The 20,488-nt window shown below is 49.4% G+C and overlaps 7 protein-coding genes across 7 annotated transcripts; 1 reads left to right on the top strand and 6 right to left on the bottom strand.

The window, feature by feature from the left end:
* Positions 1-235: 235 nt before the first annotated feature.
* Positions 236-643, bottom strand: Pdw03_0983 (uncharacterized protein; the record flags this gene model as incomplete). The annotated part of the gene is made up of 3 exons (XM_066099771.1): positions 236-422; positions 476-493; positions 552-643. The coding sequence occupies 3 exons, from the start codon at positions 641-643 to the stop codon at positions 236-238; spliced, it is 297 nt and encodes a 98-aa protein (XP_065957498.1).
* A 3,602-nt stretch (positions 644-4,245) lies between these two features.
* Pdw03_0982 (uncharacterized protein) lies at positions 4,246-5,172 on the top strand (the record flags this gene model as incomplete). Its single annotated transcript, XM_014679226.1, has 1 exon — positions 4,246-5,172. The coding sequence occupies one exon, from the start codon at positions 4,246-4,248 to the stop codon at positions 5,170-5,172; it is 927 nt and encodes a 308-aa protein (XP_014534712.1).
* A 496-nt stretch (positions 5,173-5,668) lies between these two features.
* Positions 5,669-6,277, bottom strand: Pdw03_0981 (PadA1; the record flags this gene model as incomplete). Its single annotated transcript, XM_014679225.1, has 1 exon — positions 5,669-6,277. The coding sequence occupies one exon, from the start codon at positions 6,275-6,277 to the stop codon at positions 5,669-5,671; it is 609 nt and encodes a 202-aa protein (XP_014534711.1).
* A 527-nt stretch (positions 6,278-6,804) lies between these two features.
* On the bottom strand, positions 6,805-8,882 carry Pdw03_0980 (Fungal transcriptional regulatory protein, N-terminal; the record flags this gene model as incomplete). The annotated part of the gene is made up of 6 exons (XM_014679224.2): positions 6,805-6,817; positions 6,867-6,914; positions 6,967-7,758; positions 7,817-8,048; positions 8,094-8,350; positions 8,395-8,882. 6 exons carry the CDS (start codon positions 8,880-8,882, stop codon positions 6,805-6,807), a joined length of 1,830 nt encoding a protein of 609 aa, XP_014534710.2.
* A 278-nt stretch (positions 8,883-9,160) lies between these two features.
* Pdw03_0979 (Carboxylyase-like protein) lies at positions 9,161-10,717 on the bottom strand (the record flags this gene model as incomplete). Its single annotated transcript, XM_014679223.1, has 2 exons — positions 9,161-9,694; positions 9,752-10,717. 2 exons carry the CDS (start codon positions 10,715-10,717, stop codon positions 9,161-9,163), a joined length of 1,500 nt encoding a protein of 499 aa, XP_014534709.1.
* A 904-nt stretch (positions 10,718-11,621) lies between these two features.
* Positions 11,622-13,015, bottom strand: Pdw03_0978 (ERK3/4 MAP kinase; the record flags this gene model as incomplete). Its single annotated transcript, XM_014679221.2, has 6 exons — positions 11,622-11,812; positions 11,882-12,047; positions 12,099-12,197; positions 12,307-12,401; positions 12,457-12,791; positions 12,861-13,015. The coding sequence occupies 6 exons, from the start codon at positions 13,013-13,015 to the stop codon at positions 11,622-11,624; spliced, it is 1,041 nt and encodes a 346-aa protein (XP_014534707.2).
* Positions 13,016-15,543: 2,528 nt separating this feature from the next.
* On the bottom strand, positions 15,544-20,348 carry Pdw03_0977 (Microtubule-associated protein futsch; the record flags this gene model as incomplete). Its single annotated transcript, XM_014679219.1, has 2 exons — positions 15,544-15,690; positions 15,756-20,348. 2 exons carry the CDS (start codon positions 20,346-20,348, stop codon positions 15,544-15,546), a joined length of 4,740 nt encoding a protein of 1,579 aa, XP_014534705.1.
* Positions 20,349-20,488: the final 140 nt, after the last annotated feature.

Raw genomic sequence — 20,488 nt, 5'->3', positions numbered from 1 at the left:
CTTTCCTGCGCACAGCATTCCTATCTCCTCTATGTACCCACGCGGCAAACTGTTCCAATTGGTGGCTACTCACGAATCCACTCGTTTCGGACATTGTACCACTAGCAGCAAGCGTCGGGGGCGGTATCTCTGTGGTCTTCATCACACAAATCAATCGAATATATCTCTTAGGGCAAACACGGATTGTTGTCTTTCTTTAGTCTATCCGGTCGAATCTAAGTAAGTACATTGAGTTTCAGTCATTGTTGCCCCGGCGTAGAGACCAGCTGGTTTTCTGGCCCTCTGCAGCTTTGTTGTGGCCCTGCTTTACCATTCTCTGAATCTCAGTCTCCACGACCACCGATCTAGCAAAGATCTCATCCAATTCCTTACGCACGGTTTTATGCCGGGCGCTTTGGTCGATCGATGACCTCTCAACGAACCTATTCAAGGGATTAGCGCTTGATTTCTTATCCAAGGGTTGACTCTAACTGACTTCATGCGGGTATGTAGTCTATTGGCTGTTAGCGGGGAAATACATAATCATGTCATGTGGGAAGTTTGGTACTTACTCTTCCACGCATTCGAGAGCAACCGTATTGCTGTTCCCAGGGAGAAAAGTCTGTTCGGGAGCCTCCAAGTTCGTTTTATGTGTAGACGCCATTTAAGAAATGAAAGCAGCAAAGAAATACATTCTTGACAATCTTGAAAAAGGATTCATTGTTCCAAGCTCAGCTCCATACGCATCCCCGATTCTGATGGCGAAAAAAACCTAGTGGAGGACTTCGATTCTGTGTTGACTTCCGGAGACTGAACGCAATCACCAAGAAAGACTGTTACCCCCTGCCGTTGATTGACAAGGTATTACAACGAACAAGCAAGGCGAAGATCTATACGAAGCTTGATATCCAGCAAGGCTTCCACCGGATTCGTTTGACACCAGGAGCGGAGGACCTTACTACATTTCGTACGAGATGTGGATCCTTTAAGTACAAGGTGACACCATTTGGTTTGACGAACGGACCGGCGACCTTCCAGAGATTCATGAATGATGTTCTTCGAGAATGCTTAGACGAGTACGCAGTCGCCTTCGTGGATGACATCTTGATCTACAGTGAGAACGTCGAAGATCACCAGCGACAGGTCAGAGAAGTACTCCGTCGTCTACAGAAAGCAGGGTTACAAGTGGCCCTATCAAAATCCGAATTTTCAGTGAAGAAGACCAGGTTCCTTGGATTCATTGTGAGCACCGATGGTATAGCGGTGGATCCAGAGAAGATTCGTGTGGTCCAATCATGGACGATACCGACCACAGTGAAAGGAATACAGTCATTCTTAGGATTCTGCAACTTCTACCGACGATTTAGTCAGGGATATAGTGCTATTTCGAAACCATTGCATCGACTAACAAGACAAGATATTCCGTTCGAGTGGTCAGAGAATTGTGAAAAGGCATTCCAAACTCTGAAGAAGAAGCTAGTTAGTGCACCGATCCTCCGGCACTACGATCCAGTTCGACAAACCCGAGTTGAGACAGACGTATCTGATGGAGTTCTAGGAGCGGTGCTCTCCCAGTACTATGAACAGGAAGATTTCTGGCACCCGGTGGCCTTCTATTCGAAAACAATGCAACCCGCAGAGGTAAATTATGAAGTTCGCGACAAAGAGCTTCTTGCAATTGTTCGTGCTTTACAGGAATGGAGACCTGAACTTGAAGTCCTATCCCAGGAGGATCGTTTAGAGATATTCACTGACCATCAGTCACTTGAGTACTTCATGACAACCCGACAAATGAACCAACGACAGGCGAGATGGAATGAGTTCCTATCTCAGTTCCGTTTCGTGATCAAATACCGTCCCGGGAAGAAGAATATTATTGCTGATGTCCTATCACGAAAAGAATCTCCTTGTGTAGACAATGGACGACAGTTTGTGATGCTTCCGAAAGACTGTCTTGAAGAGGGAGTCTACCCAACTCATCTGGCTCCTGTTCACTCAGAAGAAACAGAGACGATTGGGATCGTTGAACGGATAAAGGAAGCCAACCGCCAGAGCTCAGATTTAGACGAATTCCGTCAGATGGCGCAGGATAGAGGCAATTCCCGATGGACATTATTAGATGGATTGCTTCTTTACGAAGGACGACTTGAGGTTCCTAATGAAGGAGACCTTTGTGCCCGACTACCTGATGAGATACACCGTCAGCCGCTGACCGCACATCCTGGTATCGAGAAACTGAAGAAACTGGTATCTACAAGATATCACTGGTTTGGATGGGTAACAGACGTAAAGCGATACGTTGATGTTGATAACTGTCTGATCTGCAAACGCACGAAAACTTGGCGAGATCGAACACCGGGATTATTACGGCCTCTACCAGTTCCTGAAAGAACCTGGCAGCCTATCTCGATGGATTTCCGATCATTTCCGAAGGATCGTCATGGCTATGATGCTGTCCTTGTTGTGGTTGACCGACTGAGCAAAAGACCAATATCCATCCCTTGTCACAAAGATACGAACGCCAAACAGATGGCCCGACTGTTTATTGATCATGTCATTCGAATCACAGGGATTCCAGAAACAGTTGTCTCCGATCGTGGAGGTCAGTTTATCTCCGAATTCTGGAACGAATTCTGTAGGATCCTTGGAATCAAAAGGAAACTATCAACTGCACATCACCCTCAGACGGATGGACAGAGTGAGATCGCAAATCAGTATATGGCCCAGAGGTTACGGCCGTACGTTGAACAGAACCAGGATAACTGGTCGGAAATCCTACCGATGGTTGATTTCGCAGCCTCGATTCTCCCCCAGGACACAACGAAGAAATCACCTTTCTTTGTAGAAAGGGGATACGAACCTTCGATGACGTCTGACTGGAAAGACCAAGAGACACTGACTCCAAACGAGCAAGATGCGGTGCAAATGCTCTCCGAGTTACAGGACATCTGGACTCAGACAAAGGAGCAAATCGCGAAGTCGCAGCAATTGCAGATTCGTCAAGCAAATAAGCATCGTCGAGAAGAGGATTTTGGAGTTGGTGACTTAGTCTTTATCACAACAAAAGACTGGTTACAAGATCGGCCAAGCAGAAAGCTTTCACACCTAGCCAGTGGACCATACAGGATCATCGAAAAAGTAGGCAGTTCCTACAAGATAGATCTACCGGACGCGATTCGAGTACACCCCATCTTTCATCCAAGTAAGTTGCGAAAGGCAGCTACAACGGAGCCCTTAGAAGGACAACATGTGGATCCGCCTCCACCGATACAGGTTGGAGAGACAGACGAGTGGGAGGCCGAGAAGATTTTAGATGCCAGGACACATTACCGGAAGCTACAGTGCAGAGTGCAGTGGTTAGGAAATGACCTCGATCTGCAGTGGTATCCTGCCTAGACTTCCGCAAAGCTCGAAAAGCCCGAAACCCGACCCTTTTGAGGGTCGAGTCGGGTCGGATTTCGGGCTTTTCGAGCTTTGCGGAAGTCTAGTTATGCCGAAGTCTACTAGGAGTCCCGATTTAAAATATAAGCTTCGCTATAATCGGCGCTACTTTTACCTCTACTAATATTAATTCCTCCCTAAGCGTTATTAAGATATCCGCTTTAAATAATTCCTCCATTATCTCTGCTCTTAGCTGCTCTGGAGCGGGCATTCTAGTAAAAAAAAAAATCCTAAAATTACTAGCTTTTCTACACAACTTATATATCACACGAGGTTAGTCGTGTTTACACTGTTTATAGTGCTATAGCACTCCCGCTGTAGCACTACAGCACCGAACCAAAGGCCTAGTTACTAGTTTTGACCGCCACCAGGAGCGCCCATTATTGGCCAAATGATGTTCAACTTTATCAAGCTCCCCTGAAAGAAAATATTGACAATGCTGCTAGCCCACTACGACACAATTTAGGCATGTAGGATTAGAAAGGATCAAAAATTTGGCGTCGAGCACATTTTTATAGAGCAAACGAGATCTTGAAATTCGAATGCCTGACCGCCACGCACAAGGATATCTCTGCAGTCGAGCATAATGTATGAATGCAGCTACAATGAGTTCCCTTTTCCCTGAAGTTTTTGGTGAAATCAGATTTAGACTTAATTAAATATGTTGTTTTCCTTGAAACTAAGGCATCTTCTGGTTCTTTCCTTCTTTAACCCGAGTATCTGTAGTTTCCTCGACTGTAAATAGAAATCATGACCTAGGTGGTAGTTCCAAACGAACCAACTATATCTTTTCCAAGTCACCGGCTGAATCGCCTCGTATCAATCATGGACCAAAAGCCTTTCGCAGTTTTCCCAATATCCCTCCTCAACACTATACGCCTCATTGGGTCTCTCTCCTGGCTGCAACTGCTCTACGCCGTCTCTTTCCTTGCACGACCATTCTGGAACACACGGCGCGAGTTTCCACCCTTTAACAGAGTCATTAGCCACACAGAAACAAGAATCATCAACACCTTTCTCGGCACTGCCCCACTCTCAGCCTATAGTTCCACAACAGCAGAGCGCCAGTGGTACCTCTCATCGGGCAATGACACTCTGAACCACGCAAAAACCACCCGCACTACCTCCCAACCCATTCCTCACTCGCTAGCCACATCAACCTGGCCACAACAGGGACACCAAGACTCGGAGTCCTCATCGTCAGAGCAAGATACTCCCACCTCACAGCCAGACACCGAAAACTCCCGAGCAAACTCCCCCATTTACCAAACCGTGCGCAAACTTCGATCCAGCACACGAGGCAGCATCTCAAAGATCGCCAGCTCGGCAAAATCCATTTTCCGACAGCCGCTAACCGTTCTCCCACGGAATTTGGATGGCTCAGCTCTAGATGAGGAACGCGCCGAGCCAGACCTGGTTCCAGTTCCCGTGCGCACTTCGCAGCCTCATTTCGTCCAGAACACGACTTTCTCCGTACCCATGTCTGCGTCTGCACGTGTCGCAGATCACTTCAGTGACCCTGGTCCATCGATTGGAATCAAGGTGCAGCAGCCGGTCTCGTTCGGGGCTACTATTGATGCGGTCGTTAATTCGGAAACGGTGCAGATGAATCGCACACGCAAGTATCACTCGATTGAGAGTTATCCTGGGAAGTTTCCTGTTAGTGATGCGATGAATTATAGCTCCCTTGCTACCGCATATGCTGTTAGAGGGAGGGGGACTACCTCTGTTCGACCTTTCTCGGACTACTAGGGCTTTGGGGGGTGGGGGGTGATTGGGCATTCTTGTGACTAGACTCTGGAGAAGAAATTATGACGATTGTGGTTTTGTTTGTCTAAAGTTTTTGATGGTCGAAGTTGATTATTTCATGGAACATGCAGAGTCAGCATTGGACTTCGGATTCCACTATTAAATATTATTCATTACCAAAGATCAGGTCTATCTTTCTTGTCATTCAATCTTATATTGCCGTTCCATTCTTTCCAATGCTTCGATACGAAAATGGGATATCGTCACGTTTCTGTGTTTCGTTTTACTCCCATTCCCAAGACTCGCTATCACCCCTGAACTGGCCAGCTCTAGCACTACGAACCACCCAAGCTTAATGGAGGGGATACGACCGACTCAAATGAAATGGATAAAGATTTTGGACTGTCTACTTGATAATACACCAGTCGACCCAAGTCAATAATAACGCCAACAACACCAAATACTGACATACAACGTAAAACAATCCCACACTACCCCTTCATTTCTCCGTCTGCCATCCCTCCCATCTCTCAAAGTCCCCCGTATCCAAATCAAACAAATCCAAAATACGCCCCACAGTCTGATTAACCAAGTCATCCACCGACGCAGCCCGGATATAGTACGCCGGCACCGGAGGAAAGATGATGGCACCAGCGCGGGAAACCTCTAACATATTACTCAGATGAATATCGCTAAGCGGGGTCTCTCTCGCAACAAGCACAAGTTTCCGTCTCTCTTTTAACATAACATCTGCACTACGCGAGATCAAATCATCACAGAATCCACTGCGAATAGCAGCAAGTGTCTTCATGCTGCATGGAACAACGATCATGCCATCGGTCTTGAAAGACCCACTAGCAATCGGCGCAGCCATATCGTTGATGCTGTGCACATGGTCTGCCAATGCTTTGACATTCGATGGGTGGTAGTCGGTTTCGTATTTGATGGTTGCCTCGGCCCATTTGCTTATGACCAAGTGGGTCTCAACGTTTAGGCGACGGAGCGCGATGAGCGCTTTGATTCCGAGAATTGCGCCCGTTGCGCCGGTCATTGCGACCACGATGCGTCTGCGGCGCGTGGGTTGAGGGACATGGTCGATGGTTGGCATTGTTGATTCGGTTGGGCTGCCTCCGAGAGAGTTGCGACGGGATTATTGTGTGTGGGCTCTAGAAAGAAGAGACAGAGAAAGCATCGATTGAAGGCTTGTGGAAGAGGTTGTTTTGGTCTTGTTGGGTGGCGGTTTGATTTGTATCCTGTGGAGCTGTGAAGACTGGGGGTGAAAGATCTGAGCCCGGCAACCCTGACTTGTTTTATATGAAGATCTGGTAAAATCCCAATTCTAGCCAGATCTCATAGGCTTTTGGGTGTTTTTTTTTGGCTGGAAGTTATCGTGTGGCCTGAGAATCATTTCGTCGGTCCGATTTTGGGGACCGATCAGATCCCTCCGAGACCCGATGCCGAGCGCCGAACGTTGCGCGGATCATAGTTCACGAGTGATACTGGCCCTTTTAGATGAATTAAATATGCTTAACCCCCGAAAGATTGCATCATTATGTGCATTGTGAAAGTACAAGTGATTGAAGTCTATGACTGGCCGGGTATCAGATTTAGAGGAATCCATTTTCCTGTGTGTAATCAAACATCGGAACTACGATATGTCAGCTTTTGTTTATTGAAACCAGAGACATGATGCTTACGGTTCATGATCGAGTCCAGATAAGTGACCGGTGATACGTCGAATGGGCCTGTTCAGATCAGATGTAAGCATTCATTTTTCATCAGGGACAGGAAACTTACCCAGGGCCAAATTGCGGTATCATATTCGAGGCCATTGCCGCCCAAGTATCCGTTCCCGTAGTGCCCGTCTCCTGCTCTCGTTCCAAGGCGCTTCGCAAGGTCACCAAGGCTCGGATATGACGGTCTGACAACCACTGACTGTCACTTGCCGAGTAGAGAGCACCATCATCGTTAGTCCTTAAATTGGACGACGAGAAGACGTCGATGACATTTTGTTGAAGGTTGCGACATTCAGAGTCATTGCGCGTCTCTTCCCAGATACAAAGAAGCAGCGTTGAACTCAAGACTGTATGCACCATTGACCAGCTCCGCAATGGAACAGTGCTCAGGGCCTGGAAATCAAGAAACGCCCTGGAAGCATCGATCAAACTCCCTTTTGCACGAGCCCGAAGAATCCCACCGTGAGGGAGAAAAGGCTGTGGGGCAGACTGCTTCATTGCCGGTCGGCAGAAGACTGATACACAGAAGGAGGTGTGCATTCTGAGGGCTAAATGCTCGAGATGTTGTTGTAGTGAAGTGCATTTTTCTCGTGATCGAAGGTACAGCAGACCGCGTTGGTAAACATCATCCAGCCGCTGCAACGCTTCGAGTGCTCGATCAAATTCAGCGACGTTGAGGGTTTCCGGTCGCATAATATCCAGACTGATGCGGCAGAGCAAGTGCATCACTTCTGAGAAGGATAAGTCTTGTCTCTCGAAGAAAGAGTTTGCGAGAGACCATCCGGTCACGGAGACAATGGGCGGTCGGTCATAGCAAAGGCACAGTAAACTATCCTGCCAGACAACTGTTGACCTGTGGGAAGTCAGCTGGGAGACGAGCAGATACTCCCGTTGTAGTTCGATCTTCATACCAAAGAGTCCTAGCCTTCACTCTCACCTGCTCGGGCCAGTGAACGGTGCTTCTTTCAGTATGCAGGCCCATGGTCTGAGCTAGTCGGATTGTCGTGCCCAGCAACGCCCAGGCGGCATCGGACTGCCCCACATTCTGCAAAGTATTCCCCAAGATAAGCAGCGCTTGTATGATATCTAGCGATGGCTGAAACAAGAAATTGGCCAAGCGGAGAGCATGAAATGATCGACGGGCTGGATGTCATTAGCCAAGCTTGATGAGCATGCAATCAAACTTACCAAAGTCAGTTGACAGCTCAAGCCGTTCGGGGTATTCAATATCCGAGTAATGGGCCCCTGATGCCAATGTTGCCAGTAAAAGGCTGATATGGCCAATAGACTTGTCGGTTGCCCATCGAGCAGTGATTTTCTCCGGATCGCGTAATTCGCCAGATGCGTGGGCATTGAGATATGTGCACAAGTCAGATTCAAAACGATCTACGTCGGCGAGCATTGGATTGAATGGATATGCCGTGACACGGTAGAAGTGGAAGAATCTAACCAGTTAGCCAATTCCCTTTTTCAGTTATTGGTAACCTACTTCAAGACCTCTGATCTTTGAGGCAATACAGTCAGCAGAGCCTTCCACCTCTCAAGCGGCGTCTTTGAGTCCATAAATGGATAGTTGCTGAAGGTATTCCGCAGACCAAGAACAGATCCAACTTCACGGGCCACCGATTCATTGGCATCCGATGCTCGCAGGCGCAGGATCGAAACAACCGAATTATCACCGGAATAGACGTAATCCTTCGAACCATCATCATGTCGTGCTGGTTCCTTTCTTGCTACGGCCGGTGATCTAGGCGAAGCCGAACGTGCGACACTATGGCGAGAAGCCGATCTCCGCCTCGACTGCGTCAGAGCGTAGGTGCATATCTCGGGGTGTTTCCGCTTCTGACAGGTATGACACGGTTGGCCACCATCACATTTGACCTTCCGCTTTCTGCATGGGTAGCACGCATGGGTCTCTCGCTCTCGACTCTTGAGGTGCAGCACCCGGTCCGCTTCGCCTTGGCTGATAGTGCTCATTCCGCCGAAGACTCCGAGGTACCGGGATTGACAGGGGTTGTCTTGGCCAAGAAGTTGAGTTGGAATAGTGGGGCTCGATAACAACGCACATCCGAGCTGGGTTCATGGGCCATCGAAAGTGCCAAAACGGATTGGGTTCCCGCCCTAAGCGGGTACCCCACTGAACCAAGTCCTACTATCTCATTACTGCGTGATCTGTTGTAGACTGTAGTACCAGGCATTCCGACCCTTCATCAAATTTCAAATTGACGCTTGAACAAATATAATACACATTTGCTTTACTCCCGGAATCCCATTTTCGTCCAATTCGCCAAAACCTTCTGCTTAAGATCCTCGGGATACGAGCTCTCAAAATCGGCAGCCTCCCAATTTTTGCCAGTAGTATACTCACAGGGGAGAAGAGCATCAGAGACAACCTTTCCTCCCTGCACCGGTGATCCATTTCCATGCGACATGTATGGAATAAGGGGGAACCCGCGCACATCCTCGAAGAAGATCTCGTCGAGGCCAGGACGGCAGCGAGTCGAGAAGGCCCACATAACATCTTTGCCGTTGTAGACATCTATGTCGTCACCACAGAGCACCAGCCGGTGGATGGTATAGCCGGCCTTGCAATTGAAGATAAGGTCACCAACCTTCTTGGGAAATTCTTTTGGGGTGGTTTTCATGTCTCGCAGCTTTGCGGTGTCGATTCTCAGCGCGACCCAGGTCACTTGGGACTCGAATGGTGCGAAGGCATCAGTTACTGGGAGACCAGCTTGTTGGCAAATCTTACGAATCTCGGCAGCGGCCAGCGAGCCGATCATGGTATGCTAATAATTGTTAGTATGGTAGGGACCTGGAAAGATGGGATAGGGAAGAAAGCTTACAGTCTCATCGGTCAGTCGACCGCAAGATGACATGGGCATGATCGCATTGTTGCGGTAGGTGATGCGGTTGACCTTATACTTGGGCCACAGGTGGGTATCTCCAGGGAAGACATAGCCGTGCATTTCACCGAAAGGACCCTCGGGACCCTTGTCTGTAATAGAAAGGGTACCTTCAAAGACAATCTCAGAGGTGGCGGGCACATAGAGATCATTGGTATCGCACTTGACCAGATCCAAGGCAGAGCCAGTCATAGCACCGACATATCCAGCCTCGGTCACGCCATCGGGGATGGGCATGCTCGAAGCCATGATAGCGGCAGGGGGAACACCGAATGCCAGAGCCCACGGGACGTCGCAGCCTTCCTTCTTCCACATCTGGTGGATCTGCCAGAGGTGCTGAGGCTCAATGACGAGACCTGTCAGGTGCTTATCGTCAGAGACCATAGCACGGGCAATAGACCAGTTAGTCCAGGACCCATCGGGGGATTGGACAATGTGCATTCCGTAGGTCTGGATGTACTTTCCTCCATCGGCCTGGTGAATCAAAGGTGCAGGAAGCTTAGTCAGATCAATCTGGTTCTCTTCGAGGAAGTTCTCTTTACAAGGGCCGGTAGATACGATGTTGGGTGGAAGTGGGACCATGGCGCTGGCCGAGAGCATCTTGTCGAGGATGTCGCGCATAGATGCGGTCGGTGGCAAGGCCAAGTGTCGCGCAAGTCGACCATAACGATCCTTTGGGGACTTTCTTAGAGACGCAGGAGCACCCAGGATGCGGAAGAGACCGTTTTTAGCACCAATGAGGTTGTTGAAGAGCGGGGCCTTGTCGTCAGTTTCACAGACAAGACGAGTAATAGCGGCCGCTTCAAGGTTCGGGTCGATTGGAGAGTCAATCTCAACTAGATCATTGTCGGCCTTCAAAGCCTCAACAAATGATCGGAAGCAGAGGTGAGGCTCAGTGTTGGTCATTGTGAAGATGTCTTTGCAGGTAGTGGTTGTGCATGTGTTTTATGTTGAGTGGAGTTAGACTTGAGAAGCAGGGCAGCCCTTTACACTTTAGCCATCTTAAATATCCCCGCTGGAGTCTTCAGCACAGTAATCTCGGATCGCCACATGTCATATTCGAGTGACACACACCGATTCATGAGAATTCTGGGAATGCCACACACTTCGGCACTTGTGAGAGACCCACACCGAGCCCCCGAGAAACCGAGAAACCGAGCGACGATTCGTGGAATCCGAGCTCTCATTCTGTATTTGCATCAACGAAAACCGATACTTCCGAATCAGATGTCTGAATTGCTGATACGGCGCAGATGGATCAAGGCCAGTGGGGTTGGCTGTTTCTAAAATAACGCTCATCCGGCGTTGACACTTTGATTAACAGCGGGGAACACACACATAAGAAGGGTTGACTCCCAGAAAGCATAGAAACGGTAATAAGACATGTCATGTTCTATTAATCTGGAGTGATAGAGTACAATCTTCCTCACGACCCGTTCAAGGCAAGGCCTCGAGGATAGACAAAAGACAACAAAGCTAACGCTGACAGGCATGCGTGATGTTCTCTTCCAACCAGACTGTGAATGGCACTCGCAAAGATACGGTGGTCAACACGGAGTAGATCGGACGCTTCGTCTAGAATCTGGCGACTTCGGATCTTCGCGAGGCCGTGAACATCTCGGCAGAGCAAGTACCCCTATGGGGTAGATAATTTTGAGCGTGTTAAGGTGACTAAGGAGCTGGCAACGCTGATGTATGGAACAGGCCCACAGATTGATCGATAATCGGATCCCTTGGATACAACAGAGCTGAGTGAACTCTTTATGACACGGCCTTGAAATTGCTACAGTGTAATCTGAAGAACGGAAGGCTATTTATGTAATTCTGCTTGCATCCACTCGTCCTGTTCAAGTTCCATGGCAGAGCTTCGCTTTTCTGGCTCCCATTGTAACATCTTTCGTACTAGCCGGAGAAACATCTCTTTTTCCTCCCCCTCGAGACTGTTCTCTCTTTGTTCGAGCGAGATGTGTTCTCCCACTAAGTCCTTGGCGTATAAGTCACCTAGAATAGCATAAGTAGTCAATAATCAACGCTTTCTATTCATAGACAGGAAAAGGATAGAAAAGGTACCTTCGTCTGAAAAGAACTTTTGCGTCAAATTTCCTCGGGCAAGGAAACTTGACGGTGGCGGACCGAGCAGGCGTATCATCCCAGCCAGATGAGCCCGACTCCTGTAATTCTGATACTCTGGATCCTGGCCGCTAAACAGTGATCCTCCTTCGTAAAGGTTCCAAATCTGACAACGTAAGCCTGGAAACTTTTGCATCGGAAGTATCGGCCTTCTTACCACGCATCCCACGTTCCATATATCAACGCTGTATGACCATGGAACTTGCAAGATCACTTCCGGGGCTCGATATATATCCGGCTGAATGTCTTCCGAGTGCTATTCATCACCCATCACAGCCGAGCCAAAATCGCAGAGGATAGGTTCGCCTAAGTTTTTGGGGCATCCTGAGCCCGCGAGAAGTGTAGATAACTCTACCATCTAACACCTTTCTAGGACAGGGATCTTGGAGCTCATTGTTTTCAAAATCACTGAGAACGGAATCATCATCAATGCCGAACATAATGTTGTCTGCTTTGATATCTGACATATTGATAAGCAAATGATCCAACTCAAGATCGAAAAGAGAAACCTATACCGGTGTGGATGATTTTGCATTGTGTATGCAGATAGTCCAATGCAAGAAATAGACGATGAAGCGTCACTGCTAAAATTGGTGTTGGTAGTCTCTGTACCGGGTTGCGGAATAGAAAATCCAGTACACTCTCCCACAATGGAGGATGCACGAGGCATCGATGTTGATCTTCATCTACACTGTTGTCAAAGGAGTCTAGCAACGATCTGACGTACTTGCGGCCTGGATGTTTCCGGGGAGCATCCTCGATAAGTTTATATATCTTTGGCTCGTCGTCCAGTTGCTGCCCCATCGATGCGGACGTTATGAAAATCTTGAGAGCAACATAGCGACGATAGCTGTATTTTTCGTTAGCGAAGGAGCTATGAGAAGAGAATGAAAATGCAAAGGTGCCAGCGTCTTCTTACTCCATATCACGTGCGAGCCACACGGTTGAGCTGGCTCCAAATCCCAGTTTCCCCACAACTTGGTACCGGTCCTTGAGGATTTCCCCTATTCGAGTAGGATAATACCGGCCTGCAGTATATCCCGGGATCATTTCTTCCTCAATTGCTTGACTCATTGATATCTGAGTGAAATTTGGATTGGTGAAGTTGAGAGGTGTCTATCTTCGCCCTAGCCGGGGCAAGGACTGAAGCAATGACCTCAGCATTTCTGGGACCAAGACGGCCAGCTTTTTCTGTCTTTTTCTGTCCTTTTTTTCTTCTTCAAAGTACGGTTGGTGGAGGGGAATATTAAGATAATAATGGGCTTACAGGTGATAGAAAATGGCCAGCTCCTTGATCTCAGACGGAGATCGAAAGGTCAGGTGATATCTTCCATGTTCAAATGGTATATATAGAGCCACCGACAAGTGCTAGTCCGGCGCATATGCATTGTTATTTTTAGCTTGATGCATATACATGGATTTTCACAGCAAGGCGGGAACGAATAGTCAGTGCTTTCGACTGCATAGCTAAGCGCTCGGTTCGCACATCATGGCCATCCACAGCCTCACATCAAACAAGGCCAAAAGAGTCAGAGAGCACAATATCAAGGAAACAAAAGTCCGGGTTATACCGCAGCTGAGTTTTAATCAAGCTGCGAGTATGAAGCAGAGAGCACAATATCAACAGGGACACAAAGGCAACTGGAGGGCAGTTCTTGGCAGTCCTTGTGCATCTCTATCATGTGTTCTAGTCGCCTTCTTAGTCCCTTTCCAAATCATGAAATCCTTTTTCTCCTGGGTCTTGTCTAGCAATCTGTATTTGAGTTGACATTCCTTTGACGTTGTTGTCTGATTCTAAATGGAAAGCTGTACGCTGTTAAATGATCGACCGAAATAAGAAGCGAGACCGGTTCTCGTGGTTTTTTTTTCCAATCGTTCGAAAGCTTTTGAGTTGCGCTAGACACCTTGTAGGAAGTAACTATTCTATTCACGGAGCCTCCTCCGATGCTTTAATATAGGTAGGAGACAATTTCACAGGGGCGATATCAAACCTAGACCCGCCAAGAATATAACATAAAGTTCCCTCTATGAACTTCCAGTTACGTTTCGCCTTTTGTCATTGATCTTCTGCAATTCTCTTGCCCACGGGAGGCTCGATGCCAGTTACTGAAGATTCGCTGATCTTCTTACAAGAATATGGGAGAAAAAGACCGACATTTTTACCACTAGACCATATCAAAAACCTGAGTTAATGTTGAGGGCCTAGGGCAGACCACATCCCATTCTGACAGCGTACACTAAACAGTGACTCGACGGGGCCTTCGTCAGTTACGTGTATATTTAACGCGGCGATAGAGATAGTGTCGAGGAGTCTCGTAAACATGTCTTCCTACCAAACTAGGTATGTGACGAAATCCCTTAAATGTCTATTGACATCTGACTTAAAAATAATGGCTCTGATTGTTGAATGTGATCATTTTTGCCAGATCTTGATTTCCCAGATATCAATAATGTTATTACCAAGGAGCTTTCGTGATGACATGAACATGGCCAAATACTGACTTGGGTTTAGTTGCTGAGTGTGTGTCAATTGAAACTAGCCGCTGAATCGACCGCTCTGCAATGAAAGCTTGGGATATTCTATCCCAATAGCTGCCGTAACCATTCGTGCTGCTCGAAGTCAGTCTAAAGTGTGTTGGGCAAAAATAGGATGTCACCCAAAGGAAGTCAGGCAGGATTTCGAAGCGGATAACATACTGGGCACGCTCCGGATCGGTGGATTTAACTGCATTTTGACTTGACCGGGTTTGGCTACAAGTTGGCTTAAAATTGTCTCAGCATGACTGGCCTTGCAATCTAGCCGCCCACCACAACGTGGCCATAAATACGGCCTGCTGCAGTGACTCAAACCTCAGAAAGGACTCCGTGCCAGTCTTTAGACTTTCAAGGTCGACAGGGGAAACTGCCATTGGGCTTACTTGGTTCTAAGTGTATGAAGTTAGTGGCGTGTGGAGAAGGTCTGGGAAGAGAACACCTGGGCACCATTCATCATGTCACATAACCACTTTCCACAGTTGAGGTACACGAGCTCGGGATGTATTGGGGAACCCTTTTGTGATTACGTTGAAAGGAGAGCTACGTTCCCGTTGATCTCACTACGCTTGATCTTCTCGCTTGAGTCGGGAGGGATACGAAAGTACACATATTTCCCTTGTCATCCACATAAAGACAAAGACACGAAAGATTGTTCCACACCTCTCGGAATAGACCGTGTCTTCCTCTGCACCACTATCTACACCACAACACAAAAACTACAAAAAGAGGCTTAAACCCCAGCACGCTCACTAGATGCACGAAAGCAAGACCATGAAAAAAGCAGCGAAACTTGGCATAAGAAACCCCAGGGGGGCAAAGAGAAGACATAGCTTTCCATTCATCCCATGGTCATTGACATGAAACAAGAAATGCAGGAAACATTGTAGACATTTAAACACGTACACACACACACACACATTGCTCATAGATTTGGGGATAAAAAGAACTGTAACCAGAGCCCCGGTGAACGGTCATAACTGTCGTAAGGAGAAGAGGAAGAAAAGGCAAAAGCGCTAGAGGGAAACGGAGATTGAAAACATCAACCCAGGGGTATCACAGTGCAAGTCTCAATAGAGCTCCTCTTCACAGTCGACTTGCACGGGACTGCCTCGGTAGCGGGTTCGCTTAATATTGCCTGGGCTGTAGGAGCCGGAAGACGTGAGGGGACGCGGGCCAGTTGGCTTGCGTGTGGGGGGAGAGCAGATGGCAGAGCTCTGGAAAGGACGGAGATTAGAAGGTGTTCACATGAAATAGTCGGGGAAGCCTCGGGAATACGTACTCTGGAAACAGCACGATCGCCGCTGTAAGCCGGTTCCTCATCATCTGCCACTTTAGGTAGACGCTCAGGAATGAGAGGGCCAGCGTCCTTGACTTTAGGAGGACGGGGTGGACCCGATGTACGGGTTGCGCGGGAGCTAGTCTCCGAGAAGCCTGCGTCGGAGACCGGAGACAGACGCGTGGCGCCGCTGATGTCGCTGTCGCGGGTTTGAGGAGGGTTGACCTCAGACAGGCTGGGGTTGGAATCCCAATGGTCTGAGTCAGTGGGTGAAATAGGTCCTCCGTAGATCTTGGCCTCATTTTCGAGGTGGGACTGGTAACGTCCGGTTGGGCCTTGTCGAGGCTGGGGGTGTTGCAGCTCGAGACTACCACGGTGGCCGCGGTATTTGGGCGCCTCGGACACCTGGGAAGGGACCAATGGTGAAGGGGGTCTGTTTACATCTTGTTCGTCGTCCAGGGTATAGGTAGAGCGTATTCTGTCGTCCCCCTGGGGATCATGATATTTGTACTGGCCAAGGGGTGCAAGATCAGACCCGGACCGAGACTCGTCCGAGGTCGGACGTTCTTTGCGGGAAGGCTGAATACTGCTGCGGATGCCGTCGCCCATGGAGGTGGCCGTGGACTTAGACCAGCGGGAGAACTTTGGGAAAATGGATGAGCTGCTGGACTTGTGCTTGCGAGCCTTGGGGGTAGTTTCGATGCTGCGAGCTGTGGCCACCGGCAATGAACCAGACCGCTCGTGACGGGGCGCATCGCGGACAGGAAGATGCGAAGTCAGGAACTGGTCGCCATCGTCAAGCTCAAGGTCTTCGTCAACTTCATGGACGGTGCTGACTCGCTGGTCTGAATCTCTGCGCTGGCCATTGGCCGGACGAGAAGAGCTGGACCCGTAGGGAGAGCGACTCGTCTCGGTAGGCACTCCGTTGGGACCGGGAGCCTCGTACCCACTTGGCTCCATGTTTCCCATTCGGGTGCCACTGTTAAGGCTCAAGCCATCTTGTCCGGATCGAAGGGCCTCAACCTCGCCAAGTAGCTGCTCGAGCATGCCTTCAATCTTAGTCAAATCATTGCCCGACTTAAGACTCAGTCCCTTCAGTGCACGCTTGAAGATGCTCTTGCGCTTGTCTTCCTCGTCAGCCGTGTTCAGCTGCCGGTTCCGAGAAGCACTGGGGGGCAATGGCCGAGGACCACCGAGCGCCTTGTGAGTCCGCTCATGTCCCCTCTCGCTAGTGTCCATGATGAGATCATCTTGGTCGGCGATAAACTTCTTCATCTGCTCGAAAGAGGTGCGCATTTCAGCAGCGCTTCTAACCAAAGTAACCAGAATCTCGGTATCTCTGGCATTCCGCTGGGCATCCCGGACAGTCAAATGATCCATAAGAGCCACGATATCTTGGGACTGAATTCTCTCGATGCCTCGACCGGTGGCACTGTCGTAGAGTGGTGAGCCAACACCGTGAGAGTAGCCGCTGAAATGGCGTTCTTGACCAGAGGCAAGAGGATCGTCTGCCCCAGCAGGGCTATTGTAACTGCCCCTGCCAGCGGCATCCGCACCCGCAAGACCTCGACTAGCCTGATTCGGGGTCCCGACACTGGGAGACATGGGGTTGGCAGCCGAAACGTAGCCTTCGTCCTTAGCACCAGAAGGCGTACCGAACAATGGCCGGGGTTGGTTTTCGCCAGAGTCGACAGAGTAGTCATCACCACCAAAGATATTATGGGCAGTCTGGTAGTATTCAACGTCAAGTCCTGTCTGCTGTTCAGCATTGAGACCTTTAGATCCACCGATATGGGTATCGTAGTAGTGATCCACCGGCGGAGACCTAGAATCATATGTCCAGTGATCTGCCTGAGCGACACCGCCATTGGGGCCCTGTATTATGGACGGATTGGTGTTAATTTCAGACTCAGATTCCTGGCTTTCAACGCCCACGTGAGGGCTCTCCACTTCACGCGGAGTATTGGCAGCCATATTAGCAGAGTTGTCAATGTCCTCGACGGACTGGGTAACACTCTGAGGGGGTGATGTGGCACCCATTCGTCGAGGGAAAGAGGTCTCATCGGCATTGAAAGCATCCTGGCGTTGCTTCAAGGGGCTTCCGCGGTAGACCTCGCTTCCTGGCTTTTCGGGGCTTCGGCTGCCTGCTCGCTGAGCTAGATCAGTTTGCGAGCGGTTCATGGATGAGATCTGAGATTCAAGGACAGAGGGACCCATTAAGGAAGCGACTGCAGATTCGACAGCGATCGGGTGCATAAATTTGGGGTTAGCAGCAATGCCAGTAGTGACAGGGTGGCCCTCTTTGACTTTATCCATGAAGTCAACATCGCTATCTCCATCGTCAATAGAGTGCCTGTTCTCTTCATCATAGCGATAGAAGCCATTGTCTTGGGAGCCCTGGCGCGAGTGTTCGTATCCGAGGCCAGGTGATGCCTGGCTGTGCTGCTTGAAAATTCCACTTTGGCTGTGCGAGCTAGTTCCCTGGCGGGTGGATCTCGCTAGGTTGGTACTGGGGGCGGATGAAAATGAGTCAATGGAGAGTCGAGGCTCAATCTCATTTTTGCTGTCGAGGTGTTGCTCGCCGTGAGCCGAGTAACGGTCGTTGTAAGGCTCAGTGATATCACTTGCAACACTCTGAATGGGGCTCAGTCCACGGCCGGTGTTCTCATCGAGATGGTCACCTTCCGTTTCGTGATGCCCAGGGTGGGCGACGTCAAGGAGATTAGCCGCAGCTGCAGCTGCAATTTCCCAGTTACCCCCGTCACTTCCAAGGGATTGGCTCTGGTATTGCAGGTCACGCTCCGAAGGACTGTGCACCGAGATATTATGGTGCGATTGATTACCATGGCGCATTCCGAGCTCCAATCGCGAGTCGACGGAATTATTAGTAAGAGTGCGAGAAACTGGTGACATACCCTGCCTCGGCGATCCGCGAGCAACGTCGAAGTGAGATGCCTGCCTTTCGGGAATGGGACTTGCCGTTCGCTCAGAGAGCAACGAGTTTCTGGTCAGATCGGAGTCAATTGCGCTGTGCATTGGCATTGGCGCAACATTATGTTTTTGGAAAACAAGTTCAGTTTCGTTGTAGTCAATACTCTCTGTGCTCTTGCGCGAGCCACTTTTCCGGGAGCCACTATTTCGGCGGCGCTCTTTTTTATCGAGACTCGAGTTGGAGTCATGGTGTCGCAAAGAAGCCGCTGTGAGAGCAGAACCGACTCGGGCAGCAGCATGGGCGTCGCGAAGACCCTTACTTTTCTGTCTGCGGATCTTGTCTTGTTCGGTGTAGTTGGGTCGATTTGCCCATCTCACCGCCATATCGGAGCTTTCGCTGCTTTTGCTTGCTTTGCGCTCCTTGTTTCGAGGAGCTGTCTCGGGAGAAAGAACAATACCTTCGTCTTTGCTATCCTTGGTCAAAACAACTTTGGGCTTCATAACATCCGGCGCACTGGCGTGCTTAGAGAGGCGTCGACCCAACTCATCTCTGGAGCTCGTGCCGGACGAATTAGACGCAGCCATGTCCCGATCGAATTTGCTCGTGTTGGTCATGACTTTTTGGTCCTTCTTGAGCTCCTTTAGCTCCGGTAGGATCAATCTCCTGATGGCATCTTCAACCGTTTCGAGTAATTTTGGGTTGTTGATAGAGGACTTGGATGCACCGGAGCGAGTTGAGTATTGATCGGACTTGCGGTTTGAAGAGACCGCAGATGCACTGAGCAGACTAGATTCCGGACTGATAATTTCTTCGTCTGCGAAATTGTGTTTTCGGCGATGGGATGGTTTTGTGTCTGCTTCGAGGTAATTCTTGTCACCCTTGCTTTTGTGCACGCCGCTCGAAGCATCTTGTGGTGATTCTGCAAGCTTTTCTGCCACGCGATGCGCAATTCGCTCATGGCTCAAGCTGCGACTTCTTTTTCGGTGAGGAGTCTTGAGCAATCCCTCACCTTCAGGAAGCGAACCACGCTCAACAGTCTGGCTGCGTTTCCGCCTGGAACCCGCTGACGAAGCGTTGATTATACTATCCACCGGCATGGACGAAACCTCCGATGACGGTTGCATGTATCTGGTGTCTTGCGAAAGGGAAGACATCTCGCTCTCCTGTCCGCGGTTCACAAATTCGATTTCGACCGGCTCGCGACGTGACGAATGATGACCCTCTTCCTCGGCTGAATTCGACGCAACGCTGTTGTCATCCGTTGTGCCCGAGTCCAATTGCGTTTGTTTTGATGATGATGATGGTAGGGATATCCGGTGGGTATATGACGGTTTGCGGCTACCGCTTCCGCTTGATTCGGTAATTTGCAAGTGGTCTTTTCTGTCCCTGGACTTTCTAGCCGACGATGGTGTAACACGTACTCGCACGCTGGGACGAGAGACAATACCACTTGAGCCTTTGCTGCCTTCGAAATACTCGATGAGCAATGAGGTATGAGAGTCTTGTTGAGATCGAGACAATTTTTCTTCGCGGTCCCGCTGTCGCCGAGTGGAGACAGTGACGGGGCTACCGTCGTCTGGGATAGAGTACGAAGTTTTGTCTGTGCGGCGAGAAATGTCAGTTGCTAGATCTGTGCCCATTACGCTATCCCCAAAGGTATCCATGATGGAATCTGTGGGGGCGGGAAGAATCGGTTTGTGATTGTTGACCCCCATGATGGTGAGGCGTCCTTCAACCCAATCGCATGCTCCGGCGTGCTGGACCGAGGTGATAGGATGATGAGGGGAGTGTTGTTGGGGGTGAT

The sequence above is a fragment of the Penicillium digitatum genome, chromosome 4, assembly GCF_016767815.1.
Source record: "Penicillium digitatum chromosome 4, complete sequence".
NCBI lineage: Eukaryota > Fungi > Ascomycota > Eurotiomycetes > Eurotiales > Aspergillaceae > Penicillium > Penicillium digitatum.
Note: the sequence above shows the minus strand (reverse complement) of the source record. Positions and strands in the feature narration are given on the sequence as shown.